At 45.5% G+C, this 14,905-nt stretch overlaps 1 protein-coding gene across 1 annotated transcript in view; it reads right to left on the reverse strand.

The window, feature by feature from the left end:
- Window positions 1–14,905, reverse strand: part of FER1L4 (fer-1 like family member 4) — a 48,070-nt gene that overhangs the window by 1,570 nt on the left and 31,595 nt on the right. The window contains 7 exon segments of the mRNA XM_003586815.6: window positions 25–266; window positions 495–593; window positions 1,686–1,771; window positions 2,269–2,429; window positions 3,006–3,160; window positions 3,585–3,755; window positions 3,936–4,063. Of these exon segments, the coding sequence (XP_003586863.3) occupies window positions 25–266; window positions 495–593; window positions 1,686–1,771; window positions 2,269–2,429; window positions 3,006–3,160; window positions 3,585–3,755; window positions 3,936–4,063 (1,042 nt within the window).

The raw sequence follows: 14,905 nt of genomic DNA on the forward strand, positions 1-14,905 counted from the left end.
GGTGGGAGGACAGCTCAGCAGTACCGAGGAAGTCGTTGGCGGAGATGCGGTCATAGTCCCAGACCTGCAGGACCAGCACAGCCGGCTGCCGGAATTCGGCTTCTTCCAGGGCAAAGCGTCCAGGGCGGCGCCGGACGCTCACCTCGCGCTCCGTGGGCAGGTACTCAAAGCGGAACACGAAGCGCCAGTTGAAGTTGCCCTCCCCGGTCAGAGAGTTGAAGTGAACGTCTGTCTCCTGCTTGTCGTGCTCCAGCCCCTTCACCCAGCTGGGACCGGGGGAAAGGTGCAGGCCAAGAGGGTGGGCATGCGCGCAGGGCCGAGTCCAGAATCGGCTCCTCACCCAGCATGCCCGTCCGCTCACCCTCAGGTCGGTCCCTCCACCCAGCTCCGGGCGCCATCAAGGGCCCAGAGGACAGGCAGAGCCCAGGACCCAAGGCCCTGTTCGCAGTCACCTCAGTACACAGCCATGCGCCCAGCTTGGCCTGCACGCCTACCTTTTCACATAGATGTCACTCGACATGTCTCCAGTGAGAGGGTTCACGTCATCCAGAACTACATCCTCCGTGTTCCAGATGATGACTCAGAGCTCATAGCTGAGGGATGTATTGGGGGGAGGGTTTTCAGACTCTCGAGAGGGGTCTTGGGAGGAGCTGCAGGAAGGACCTGGGCAGGGCCACTGACACTCAGCAACCGGAGTGTGCCTAGCCAGGTGATCAGATGTCCGTGGTCCCTTGAAGGGGCAGCCCCAGGTATCACTGACCACCCCAGCCACTGCAGTTGGCACCAGGAATGGTCTGCTGACCCACGCTGGGTCAATGAGATTTTTCCCTCCCATAAATTTGGAATCAAGACCCTGAAAACGTGAGTCCCAAAGCATCAGACGTAGATCTGGAGCTACCACAAGCTTAAGTGCTGTGCAAGTGGAGAGAGCCAGTCTGCAGAGAAACACTAAGTGGGGATGAGAGCATGAAGCCCCTAAGGGACAGAGGAGGGGCTGTGACATTCTTGATCCTACCCCAGGTAGCCCTGTCCTGGGCTGTCAAATGGTTTCATCTGTTGTTTTGCCCAGTGTTAATTTCCCCTCATTTGTCGACAGCACCTTGATTTTCTGTGGGTGACCCTACCCCCACTACTGTCCACTGTGTCCTACTGGTGGGTCTGTCACCTAGGGGACATCACCCAGGACTGACCCATCAGTGTATTACAGCCCCCTGATCACAGTGATTGGTTCAGGAATCACCATTTGACCCAAGCTGGTCCAATGATAGCCCAAGACACTTGCTCTAACTGGGAAAGAGGTGTTTATTTTTCTGCTCAAGTAGTCTGGTTGGTAAGATATAAGCTTGCGCTGTTAAAAGTCACTTTGACTCCAGACTGCGAAAGCTTCCATGAGACTGACACCAAGGAAAGCAGAGCCCAGAGGCAGGAAGTGACAGATTGCTGATGAAATCTGAAGTGCACACACTCCCCACTCAGACCAGCTTAGGTCAGAAGGTAGTTAACTGGTACTTGGACTCTCTTCAGTTTCAAGTGTCACCCAACTCACAGTGGCTTATGAAAAAAAAAAGAATAATGGCTCGCCTACCTGAAGCCTGGGTCAGCTCTGCCTGCTTCACCAGAGGCCCTTGTCCAGGCTGGCCAAGATGTGCCCACCCCATGGGAGGAGAGGCCAGGACTCCTCTTACCTGATTGGCTGCCGAGGCTTGATGTCAACTGGGGGTGGGGCAGGCACATCTCTGGGGAAGATGTCAATCCACATGTGAAGAGACCCCTGGGGGCACAGGACTGGGCTGAAGGGTCTTCCGGGGGTCCCACCTCCCCTAAGAGCCCTGGGGCCGGAGGTTGTGCCTTGCCCCAGGTGGAAAGGAGAGCTGGAGTCAGGGGGGTAGATCCTGGGGGATGAGGATGAAGGCAGGGTCTGAACTGGGGATTCCAGGGTTGAGGTTAGACTGGGGGTTCAGAGATGAGGCCCTGGAAGTGGAAGGCTGAGATCAAAAGTGAGATACAGTGTTTCCAGGTCCAGATCCTAGAAATCTGGGGTAGAGGTCAGGTTGGGAGTGCCACATCTGAGCCTTGGTAGGCCAGGGCTGGGACTCCTTCAGAACCAGAGTCTGGGGTGATGGGAGGGGGTCCAGGATGGAAGTCCAAGACTGGAATGGGGACGGTGGGGACCAGGATCAAGAGCCAGAGTCAGAAGTGGCCGTGCCCAGGTCCAGGACCAGGTGGGAGTCCTGGGGCTCTGGGGATGCGCCCTGAGCCCTCCTTTACCTGCAGCAGCCCTGGGCTGCGGGGATGGTAGAGGGGCCGTGTTTCTACGTGCTCAGGTACCAGCTGGATCCCAAACCCTGGCATCTCCTGCCAGCGCCGCAGTACCAGTAATGCCTGGGCCTCCTCAGAGACATCCTTTGCCGCCTTGGAGCCCCTGATACCTACAACAAGAGGTTCATGAGCTTGGGTTCCACACAGTTCCCAACTCTGCTCCCTCCTTCCCACCACCCCCCCCCACCCCCTGCCCTCAATAGATGCTCTGGGCTGAGGCAACTGCTGTACTGGACAAACCCATTTCCTGGAAGGGCATGTCCACAATGCATAGAAAGTGGCGGATGCTGCTGTAACAACTTTTGCCAATGAAAAGCCAGCAGTAGGGGGACAGTGGGATTGGAGGGGCCGTGGCCTTTGTGCAAACCTTGTTTAGAGTACAGATCACTGGCCATGTATGAAGCACAAGCTAAATTCTGCACCATATTGTATATTGCATGGGACTCCTGTGTCCTCAATTAGCTAAGGCTCTGAGGGTTCACTAGGGCTCCCCGGAGATCTCACACTCACCAACAAAGACCATTTTCTCTCCACTATTGTCCTTACTCAGCCAAACTCACCTCCTCTGCTTGCAGAGGGAGGTGGGATCTTTGGGGACACATTAGGCTGATCATCAGTGGCCTCCCCCATACCTTGCTCTACCATCTTGCCCCTCTCTGGATTGTCCAACAGAGAGAGACTGGTACCTGAGGGCAGGGTCTCTGGCGGTGTCAGAAAGAGTTTGCTGCCCACTTTGACAGCCTCGACTCGATATTCAGGTAGGGGGAGGCCACAGCGTTGGCATAGCCCCACCAGGATCTGTGAAGGCCGGAATGCATCACGCCAGGCATTGTACCCATCCCTGTGGGCGGAGATGGAAGGTGCTTCAGTTGGATCCAGCACGTAAACATAGTTGGGCACAGGGGCAGGGATGGGGGCCTTTGAGGACTTAGGATTCAGGTTCATAACTCCCTGGAGAACAGGTTAGTCCTCGATTACAGTAATGGCGAAAATCAAGTATGCATACCAAATGCTCCTATGAAAGAGATACTGATATTATTACCCCCATTTTGCAGATGAGGAAACTGAAGCTCAAGGAAGTCAAGTGACTTATTAGTTACAGATCCCAACTCCCAAGCCCATTTCTTGACCAATAAGCTATAATGTCTTGGTCGCAGGGGAGTCCCCTGCTATGAAATTAAAGGATCTGGACCTTCAGGTGGGATGTGAACTTTAAAGTCTTTGGTCAGACTTAGAATGACTCCCGAGGGCCCTGTGGGACTCACATGTCATACTGGGACGCCAGCCCACAGTTCGCCCTGTGGTGGCTATAGAATCGGTTTTCCAAATCAATGTGGGTCTCTCCGATGAGGTCATCAGAACCCACGAGGTCATGATCATACACAGCTACGGTCAGCTCAGGCTCAGCAGGGAGAGGAATGCTGAGTTCCAGGACCCTGGCAAGGAGAGAGCACAGCTGAGAACACCTCCACACCCTGGGGATGGTCCTGCGGGGGAAGGGGTGGACTCAGCACCCCTGTCCATTCCCCCACCATCACTCCTAGCTGCCTGAGTGAGAGTCACAGGGCCAGATGGCAAAGTTACTCCCCATCCCCAAGCCCAGGGCCCAGCCTCACTCTCCAAAGATGGGATTCAGCTGCTTGGGGATGTATCGTTCCTTGGTGTCCAGCCGCTCCCGGCCAGCGCTCACCACCACACAGGGGTCTACCTTGCCATTGGGGTCTGCAGGAGCCAGGTTGGTAGCCTAGGGAGACAGTACGGGGTGGAAATGAGAGAAACGTCAAAACCCAAGGTTGCCCTTGCTGGGCCTACTCTCCCATTTAGTAAAAACAGAAAGTTACCACAGAAAATTCTTCCACTGCAAGATGTTAGCTGAGAGGTTGGATGAGGTGACTTACTTTCTTTTAACTTAATTATTGAAATACAGTAATTACTGTCATACAAATAGGTATAACAGGAATATAATGAAGGCTGCCCTGGTGGTCCAGTGGTTAAGAATCCACCTGACAATGCAGGGGACACGGATTCAATTCCTGGTCCATGAAGACTCCATGTGTCAAGGGGCAACTGAGCCTGTGCACCACAACTGACCTTGCACTCTGGAGCCCACAAGCCTCAACTGAGAAGCCACTGCAATGAGAAGCCAACACACCGCAACTAGTGAGGAGCCCCTGCTTGCCACAACTAGAGGAAGCCTGTGTGCAGCAACGAAGACCCAGTGCAGCCATAAATAAATAAACTTAAAATATATATATAATGAAACAAAATACATGGAAACATGTATAGTCAGTTCAGTCGCTCAGTTGTGTGTGACTCTTTGCGACCCCATGGGCTGCAGCACACCAGGCCTCCCCGATGCTGCTGCTGCTAAGTCGCTTCAGTCGTGTCTGACTCTGTGAGACCCCATAGACGGCAGCCCACCAGGCTCCTCCGTCCCTGAGATTCTCCAGGCAAGAACACTGTAATGGGTTGCCATTTCCTTCTCCAATGAGTGAAAGTGAAAAGTGAAAGTGAAAGTGAAATCGCTCAGTCGTGTCCGACTCTTTGCAACCCCATGGACTACAGCCTACCAGGCTCCTCCGCCCATGGGATTTTCCAGGCAAGAGTACTGGAGTGGGGTGCCATTGCCTTCTCCAGCCAGGCCTCCCTGTCCATCACCAACTCCTGGAGCCTTCTCAAACTCACGTGCATCAAGTCAGTGATGCCATACAATCATCTCCTCTTCTGTTGTCCCCTTCTCCTCCTGCCTTCAATCTTTCCCAGCATCAGGGTCTTTTCTAGTGAGTTAGTCCTTCGCATCAGATGGCCAAAATATTGAAGTTTCAGCTTCAGTATTAGTCCTTCCAATGAATATTCAGGACTGATTTCCTTTAGGATGGACTGGTTTGATCTCCTTGTAGTCCAAGGGACTCTCAAGAGTCTTCTCCAACACCATAGTTCAAAAGCATCAATTTTTCAGTGCTCAGCTTTCTTTATAGTCCAACTCTCACATTCATACATGACTATTGGAAAAAACCATAGCTTTGTCTAGACGGACTTTTGTTAGCAAATTAATGTCTCTGCTTTTTAATATGCTGTCTAGGATGATCATAGCTTTTCTTCCAAGGAGTAAGCATCCTTTAATTTCATGGCTGCAGTCACCATCTGCAGTGATTTTGGAGCCCCCAAAAATAAAGTTTCTCACTCTTTCCATTGTACAAGGGACTTACTATTCAATTCATAACTTTCCATATCATTTGAGTTTCACTCTTTCGCAATGAGCATATTTTACTTTCATTTTATTTTTACTTTATTTTACTTTTTATCCCTTTTTTTGTTTTGTTTTTAATTTATTTGATTTTTTTATTTTTGGCTGCGCTGAGTCTGGGTTGCTGGGCACACTGATTTCTCTGCGCTGTGAGGGGGCAATAGTCTTCATATGGGGCTCGGGCTTCTCGCTGCAGCAGCTTTCCTTTTGTGGAGCACGGGCTCTAGGGCGTGTAGGCTTCAGGAGCTGCAGCATCCGGGCTTAGCTGCTCCATGGCATGTGGGCTCTTCCAGGACCAGGGATCAAACTCGTGTCCCCTGCATTGCAAGGTTGGTTCTTAACCACTGGACCACCAGGGAAGTCCTCTTTTGTTAAATTAAGAATATTTTAGCTAAATAAAAAAATAATACAATGAGCATGTGTGTGCCCAGCTTCGTAAATAAAACACTACAGACAAATGTCTTCAGTCCCTGAGTGGATTTAATTCCCTTTACATCTCTAAAGTAGGGAGAACCCTTTATTTGGGGCTTTTTAATTAGGGTTTCTCACACACACACACACAAAAAGAAAATATACTTCTGTTACATATACATGCATCCCTAAGCAATATATAGCATGATCTTATCATCTTTCATGGTTTAAACTGTATGTAGTAAACTTACTTTTTATATTTTTGAAAACTATGTAATTTAGTAGATATATAACTTATGCATAAATTACTGAAATAGAATTTATACACAGCAGAGTTCCAGTTGCTCCTCATCTTTCCCAGCACTTGGTATTGTCAATCTTTTTTATTTTCATCATTCTCATCCATGTAAAATTGAAGCTCACTGGGGTTTAATTTGTGTTTCCCTGCTGATGAAGCACGTTGAGCTTTTTTTTTTTTTCACTTTTGAATGTGCTTATTAGCCTTGACACACACAAGGCTAATAAGCACATTCAAAAGTGAAAAAAAAAAAAAAAGCTCAACGTGCTTCATCAGCAGGGAAACACATATATATATATATTTGCTTTTGTGAAATGACTTCAAATCTTTTGCTCCATCATTGAGTTTGTAATTTTCAATATTACATTTTTAATTTCTAAACATTCTAACTGGTCCTTCAAACTTGCTGTTTATTTGTAATGGTCTCTTGTTCCTTGCTCATTTTAATTTCATTCTATTTCTTTAAACATTTCACATTCTCTATCTAGTCATTCCAATATCAACGGCCTTGGGGTCTGAATCTGTTATTTTTGCTAATTCTTACTCCTGATGGTCTTTTTCTTTGGGTACTTTTTAATCCTGACTCATATTTGGTATGACTCATGCTGAGGGCTTGTTGTGGGTGTTCTCTGCCAAAGAGGGTTTGTTTTCACTCTGCCAGTTCCCTAGGCAAACTACCAACCTGCAGCCACTTTAAATTAAATCCTCCAAGCCCTGGAGCCCTGGAGCCCACACGCTGCAACTACTGAGCCTGAGTGCTGCAACTACTGAAGCCCTTGCCCTAGATCCCACACTCCACAATAGAAGCCACCAGAATGAGGAGCCTGTGCGCCTCAACTAGAGAAAGACCTCTCGCAACAACAGAGGCCCATAGCAACCAAAAACAAGAAGCAGGTAAATGATGAATGAAATCTTCTAACTGAGGTTGTGGGGATCACACCAGAGGTGCGAAGGCAGCGTGTGGTCGTGGATGCTTAGGGAGACTTTTCCCCTCTAACCAATGCCAGGGTTAAGGCAGGCAAGCTGCCTTGGTGTCTCCTTCTGACTTGCAAGTTTCTATCTTCGTTCATCCTTATGCTGAAGGTGTAGGTGGGGGGGCTCCAGGTGGCCCTGGGATTTCATCTTCCGTCCTCACTGCCTGGCATGAGGAAGAGGAGGTCTCTCCAGTTAGCAGTGAGTGTGGGGTGAAAGCCTGCTTTACCGCTCCTTTTCTCTTAGTTCCTGTATTAGCTACACTTCCATGTTTTCTGTATTCTTTTATTTGTTTTTGGCTGTGCAGGGGCTACTCTTTATTGTGATTCGTGGGCTTCTCATTGTGGTGGCTTCTCTTGTTATGGCTCCCCAGCTCTGGAGCTCAGGAGTTGTGGTGGAGGGCTCAGTTGCCCCAAGGCATGTGGAATCTTCCTGGATCAGGGATCGAACCCTGTGTCCCCTGCACTGGCAGACAGATTCTTAACCACTGGACCACCAGTCTGATTTTCTGTATTCTTGATGCTCTGGTATCTGGGGCTGTACTGACGCTGGAGAGACTGCCCCTGCCAAGGCTACTAATTCCCAGAGTTAGCAAGCAACATATTTGCCAGAATACTTTTCATATACAAACCAACTAATCCAGACCCCATACAACATCCAACCACCTCCTCTATCTGGCCTTTCTACTCCAGAAAGTAATATTCCTCTGCTTTTATCATCCCGACGGCCAGGTTCAGACAGCTAGAGACAGCGAGACAACTCCTGTACCCTAAAGCCTATAGGAATTATTCAAACTAGCCAGTCATAAACCTGCTTATGCTGCCTTGCCCCGTCTTTCCATCAAAAACAAAAACAAAAAAAAACACGCACAACAAAGGCTCTGGCCCTCACACTTCCCTTGTTCCTTCTGCCTTCGGACTGGCCTCATGTTTCCTGGGTAACCCTGCAAGGCACAGCCTGCCCCACCTCTAGAAAACTGAAACAAACAACAATCTTTTCAATGGCAGCCATCTGATCTGTCAGCTTCACCGTACATGGATAATAACAAAACCGTGGGTGCATTTTAAAGCAGTTCCTGCTTTTACTTTGGGTTTTTTTCTACTCTAAAAATCTCGTACTTTCTTGGAAGCTCAGCATTGCATTTAAAAGATGTTTTTGAAGTCTGAAAGTTTCTCAAAAAACTGAAAATAGAGTTGCGATATGATCCAGCAATCCCACTCCTGGGCGTATACCCAGAAAAAAACTGCACTTCAAAAAGATACAGGGAATTCCCTGCAGTCCAGTGGTTGGGACTCTTTGCTTCCACTACAGGGAGCAAAGGTTTGATCCGTGGTCAAGGAATTAAGATCCTGCATGCCTCTTGGCATGGCCAAAAAGAAATAGAGAAAATATAACAACAACAAAAAAGATATATTCACTCGTGTGTTCATAGCAGCGCTATTCACAATAATCAAGACATGGAAACAACCTAAATTTCCATTGACAGATGAATGGATAAAGAAGATATGATATACACATATATATATCATATATATACACACACAATGGAATACGATTCAGCATAAAAACATAATGAAATACTGCTATTTGCAGCAACATGGATAGAGCTAGAGATTGCCATATTAAGTGAAGTAAGTCAGAAAGAGAAAGACAAATACCATATGATATCACTTATATGTGGAATCTAAAAGATGACACAAACAAACTTATTTATGAAACAGAAACAGACTCACAGACATAGAGAACAGACTGTGGTTGCCAAGGGGGAGCAGGTGGGGAAGGGATGGGTTGGGAGTTGGGGATTAGCAGATGCAAACTATTATATGTAGGATGGATAAACAAGGTCCTACTGTGTAGCACAGGGAACTGTATTAAATATCCTGTGATAAACCATAATGGACACATGAAAAGGAATATATATATATATATATATATGTATATATATGTATAACTGAATCACTTTGCTTTACATCAGAAATTAACACAACATTGTAAATCAGCTATGATTCAATGAATTTTTAAAAAAAATTTTTAAGATGTCTTTAAAATTTGATCCAGCATTTTTAGCTTTTGGTGAGTGATGCTAGCTTTAATCCTCAGGGTGTGCTCTTCCCTCTTGAGACACAGACTCTGCTGACCTTGAGCTCTGATGAGTGATGTCCTCTCTCCCTTCCTTCATGCACATGACTCTATCTGCACAGCTCTTGGAGGCTCTTCAGCTGCCCTGGTGGTTGCAGTTTTAAGGCTCTGATTTCAGCATAACTGGAACTCAGATTTTTTGTTAATTGTTCTTGTTTGGGGGTGATTTTCAGGAAAAAGAAGGGGAAATGCCCCATTGGTGCCACCTTCCACAAACTGGAAATCATGAAACTTGCTTACTTCATCCAAATTTCTGTTGGGAGATGTATCCTTATTGACACATGTTACTGTAGTTCGTTCAGTTTAACTGTAGTATTTGTTATATGACTGATACACACACACTCTCTCTCCTATTTAGGAACACTTTAGGAGAAGGCAATGGCAACCCACTCCAGTACTCTTGCCTGGAAAATCCCATGGACGGAGGAGCCTGGTAGGCTACAGTCCATGGGGTCGTGAAGAGTCAGACACGACTGAGCAACTTCACTTTCACTTTTCACTTTCCTGAACTGGAGAAGGAAATGGCAACTCACTGCATTGTTCTTGCCTGGAGAATCCCAGGGACGGAGGAGCCTGGTGGGATGCCGTCTATGGGGTCGCACAGAGTTGGACACAACTGAAGTGACTTAGCATAGCATAGCATAGCATAGGTTATTTCTAAATTTTTTATTATTACAAATAATACTAGAATGAACATATATGCTTTCTTAGACACATTATATGAAAATTTTTCTAAGATTTTATCTAGAAGCATAATTACTGGGTATTGGCTATGAGAATCTTCCATTTGACAACATATTGTACATCTTACTACAAACTGTTCTCCAAAGTTGTTATAACAATTTACATTCGGTGGCAGGCAGAATAAATCACCCCACAAGATATCCAAGTATCCCTGAACCTATGAATATCTTACGTTACATAGTAAAAGAGACTTTGCAGATGCGATTAAAGATCACAAGATGAAGGAAGTAGCCTAGATTATCCAGGTGAGTCCAATATAATCACAAAGGTTTTTATAAGTGAAAGAGGGAGATGAGAGAGTCAGGGAGAGAGATTTGAAGGTGCTACACTGCTGATTTTGAAGATGGAGGAAGAGGTCATGAGCCAAGATACACAGGCTGCCTGTAGAAGGTCAAGAAGACAAGTAAATGATTGTTTGCAAGAGCCTGTAGAAGGAAAGCAGTTGGGCCAACACCTTGATTTCAACCCAGTGCAACCTGTTTTGGATTTCTGCTCTTCCGAACAGTAAGATGATAGATGGTAAGTATGTGGTAACTGGTTGCAGCAGCAAAGAGAACTAATGCCTCCTTCTACCAGCACTGCGGTAGAGATCTACAGCTGCCCCTCCCCGGTCTAATCTTGCCAATCAAAGGGAGGGAAATTTCTGATGGTTTCAATTATTTGCCTGTCAGATTACAGTTAAGGTGCAGGTTTTGTTGTTGTTCTTTTATTTCTTTGTGGGATCTTAGTTCCTGGGCAGCCTGTGGGATCAATCGAACCCTCACCACCTCCCACCCCGTACCCGCCACCCCCGCATTGGTAGCACAGAGTTTTAACCACTGGACCGCCAGGGGAGTCCTAAGTTGTAAGACTTGTTAATATGTTTATTGATCATTGGAATTTCTTCTTCAGTTAATTCCCTTTTCATATTTTTTTCTCAATTTTTCTTTTTGGTCTTCTTACAGATTTGCAGGAGTTACTTAAGTATATTGCAGACACTAGCCCTTTATTGATTATTCATAGGGTAAATATCTGACCCAGCCTGTGTTTAGGCTGTCATTTAATCGAACATGTTTACGGATGCCTAGAGGTTTAGTCTGAATGGAGTCAACATGTATTATTTTTTTCCTAATTTAGGAAAACTTCCCCCCACCCAAGATCATACAGATATCTTAATATTTCCTTATAGTTTCGCTTTTCACAATCAAATATCAGATTTGGCTGGATTTTTTTGTGGATGCTACAAGTTAGGAATTTCATTTCATTCTATTTTTTCCACACAAATAATCCATCTTCATGGGACCACTTACAGAACAGTCTCATTTTCCCCCCAAATGATCTGCAGTGCCAACTCTGGTGTAAATTTCTATGTCTGTTTTTTTTTTTTTTCCCCTTTTGGTCAGATGAACAGCTTGCAGGATCTTAGTTCCCCGACCAGGGATCAAACCTGGACTCCCAGCAGTGGAAGCATGGAGTCCTAACCACTGGACCACCAGGGAATTCCCATCTGTGTCTGTTTTTTTTTTTTAACTTCTACCCTGTCCCATTGGCCTAATCATCTGTTCCCATGCCAAAACCACACTGCCTTAATTACCATAGCTTATAAGAATTCTTGTCTTCCTACATTGTCCTTCAAAATTGTCTTGACTACTCTTGGTACTTTGTTCTTCCATGGAAATTTTAGAATTAGCTTTTTAATTCCAGGGTAGCAACCCTTAGCCTTGTGCCTGGCTTATAGTACACACCACACCATTTGAATTGCATTCTCACTTTCTTTCCACTTTCAACCATCCACACTCTTTAGGTAAACCAGCCCCTTTAGTTTCTAGTTTATTCTTCTGGTATTTCTGGTGCACAGAGGAAAAACTATGTAAATTCCTTGGATCTTTTTCTTTCTTACATGGAGAGCAGCACCCTGTAGGTATTCTTTGTATTCTGCTTTTTTCACTTTATACCGTGTCTTGGAAATCACTCCATCTCAGTTCAAGATCTTCTTCATTCTTTTTTACAGCTGCATGGTACACTGGTGTGTGGACTTACCATAGTTTATTCACCCATTCTGCTATGTATGTGCATTTAATAAGATTTGATTTGGGGATTTCCCTGGTGGTCCAGTGGATAAGATTCTGCGCTCCAAATGCAGGGGGCCCAAGATTAATCCCTGGTTGGAGAACTAAGATCCCACATACTGCAACTAAGCTCACATGTTGCAAAGTACAACACATTGTAAAGAAGACCCAGCACAGCCAAAATAAATAATAAATTTAAAAAATAAAACAAAAAATGACATTTGATTTTTAATGGGACTCCAGCTTTAGAAATTTTATTATTTTCAAAGGGAAAGTGAAAAGTGAAAGTGGAAGTCTCTCAGTCATGTTTGACTCTTTGCGACTCCATGGACTGTGGTCCATGGAATTCTCCAGGCCAAAATACTGGAGTGAGAAATCATTTCCTTCTTCACGGGATCTTCCCAACCCAGCGATCGAACCCAGGTCTCCTGCATTGCAGGTGGATTCTTTACCAGCTGAGCCACCAGGGAAGCCCTTATTTCAAAACTGCCCAGCAAATTTTTTAAAATATTATTTATTTATTTGGCTGCAGTTCAGTTCAGTTGCTGTCATGTCCGACTCTTTGAGACCCCATGAATCGCAGCACGCCAGGCCTCCCTGTCCATCACCAACTCCCGGAGTTCACTCAGACTCACATCCATCAAGTCAGTGATGCCATCCAGCCATCTCATCCTCTGTCGTCCCCTTCTCCTCCTGCCCCCAATCCCTCCCAGCATCAGGGTCTTTTCAAATGAGTCAACTCTTCGCATGAGGTGGCCAAAGTATTGGAGTTTCAGCTTCAACATCAGTCCTTCCAATGAACACCCAGGACTGATCTCCTTTAGGATGGACTGGTTGGATCTCCTTGCAGTCAAAGGGACTCTCAAGAGTCTTCTCCAACACCACACTTCAAAAGCATCAATTCTTCGGTGCTCAGCTTTCTTTATAGTCGAACTCTCACATCCATACATGACTGCTGGAAAAACCATAGCCTTGACTAGATGGACCTTTGCTGACAAAATAATGTCTCTGCTTTTGAATATGCTATCTAGGTTGGTCATAACTTTCCTTCCAAGGAGTAAGTGTCTTTTAATTTCATGGCTGCAATCACCATCTGCAGTGATTTTGGAGCCCCCAAAAATAACGTCTGACACTGTTTCCACTGTTTCCCCGTCTATTTCCCATGAAGTGATGGGACCAGATGCCATGATCTTCATTTTCTGAATGTTGAGCTTTAAGCCAACTTTTTCACTCCTCTTTAACTTTCATCAAGAGGCTTTTTAGTTCCTCTTCACTTTCTGCCATAAGGGTGGTATCATCTGCATATCTGAGGTTATTGATATTTCTCCCAGAAATCTTGATTCCAGCTTGTGCTTCTTCCAGCCCAACGTTTCTCATGATGTACTCTGTATATAAGTTAAATAAACAGGGTGACAATACACAGCCTTAACGTACTCCTTTTCCTATTTGGAACCAGTCTGTTGTTCCATGTCCATTTCTAACTGTTGCTTCCTGACCTGCATATAGGTTTCTCAAGAGGCAGGTCAAGTGGTCTGGTATTCCCATCTCTTTCAGAATTTTCCACAGTTTATTGTGATCCACACAGTCAAAGGCTATGGCATAGTCAATAAAGCAGAAATGGATGTTTTTCTGGAACTCTCTTGCTTTTTTGATGATCCAGCAGATGTTGACAATTTGATCTCTGGTTCCTCTACCTTTTCTAAAACCAGCTTGAACATTTGGAAGTTCATGGTTCACGTATTGCTGAAGCCTGGCTCGGAGAATTTTGAGCATTACTTTACTAGTGTGTGAGATGAATGCAATTGTGCGGTAGTTTGAGCATTCTTTGGCATTGCCTTTCTTTGGGATGGGAATGAAAACTGACCTTTTCCAGTCCTGTGGCCACTGCTGAGTTTTCCAAATTTACTGACATATTGAGTGCAGCACTTTCACAGCATCATCTTCCAGGATTTGAAATACCTCAACTGGAATTCCATCACCTCCACTAGCTTTGTTTGTAGTGATGCTTTCTAAGGCCCACTTGACTTCACATTCCAGGATGTCTGGCTCTAGGTCCGTGATCACACCATCATGATTATCTTGGTTGTGAAGATCTTTTTTGTACAGTTCTTCTGTGTATTCTTGCCACCTTTTCTTAGTATCTTCTGCTTCTGTTAGGTCTATACCATTTGTGTCCTTTATCGAGCCCATCTTTGCATGAAATGTTCCCTTGGTATCTCTGATTTTCTTGAAGAGATGTCTAGTCTTTCCCCTTCTGTTGTTTTCCTCTATTTCTTTGCATTGATCACTGAAGAAGGCTTTCTTATTTCTCCTTGCTATACTTTGGAACTCTCCATTCAGATGCTTATATCTTTCCTTTTCTCCTTTGCTTTTCACTTCTTTTCACAGCTATTTGTAAGACCTCCTCAGACAGCCATTTTGCTTTTTTGCATTTCTTTTCCTTGGGGATGGTCTTGATCCCTGCCTCCTGTACAATGTCACGAACCTCTGTCCATAGTTCACCAGGCTGCACTGGGTCTTAATTGCAGCCTGTGGGATCTAGATCCCTGATCAGAGATCAAACCCGGGCCCTCTGCATTGGAAGAGCAGAGTCTTAGCCACTAGTCCACCAGGGAAGTCCTGCCCCAGTCAATTTCTATAGCCTTTTGTTCTCTGCCTGTGAAATCATTTTAAACAGCTGTTTTGTATTTTAATATTTGAAAACTCTAACATCCAAAGCCTTTAGAG

The sequence above is a fragment of the Bos taurus genome, chromosome 13 (assembly GCF_002263795.3).
Source record: "Bos taurus isolate L1 Dominette 01449 registration number 42190680 breed Hereford chromosome 13, ARS-UCD2.0, whole genome shotgun sequence".
Lineage (NCBI taxonomy): Eukaryota > Metazoa > Chordata > Mammalia > Artiodactyla > Bovidae > Bos > Bos taurus.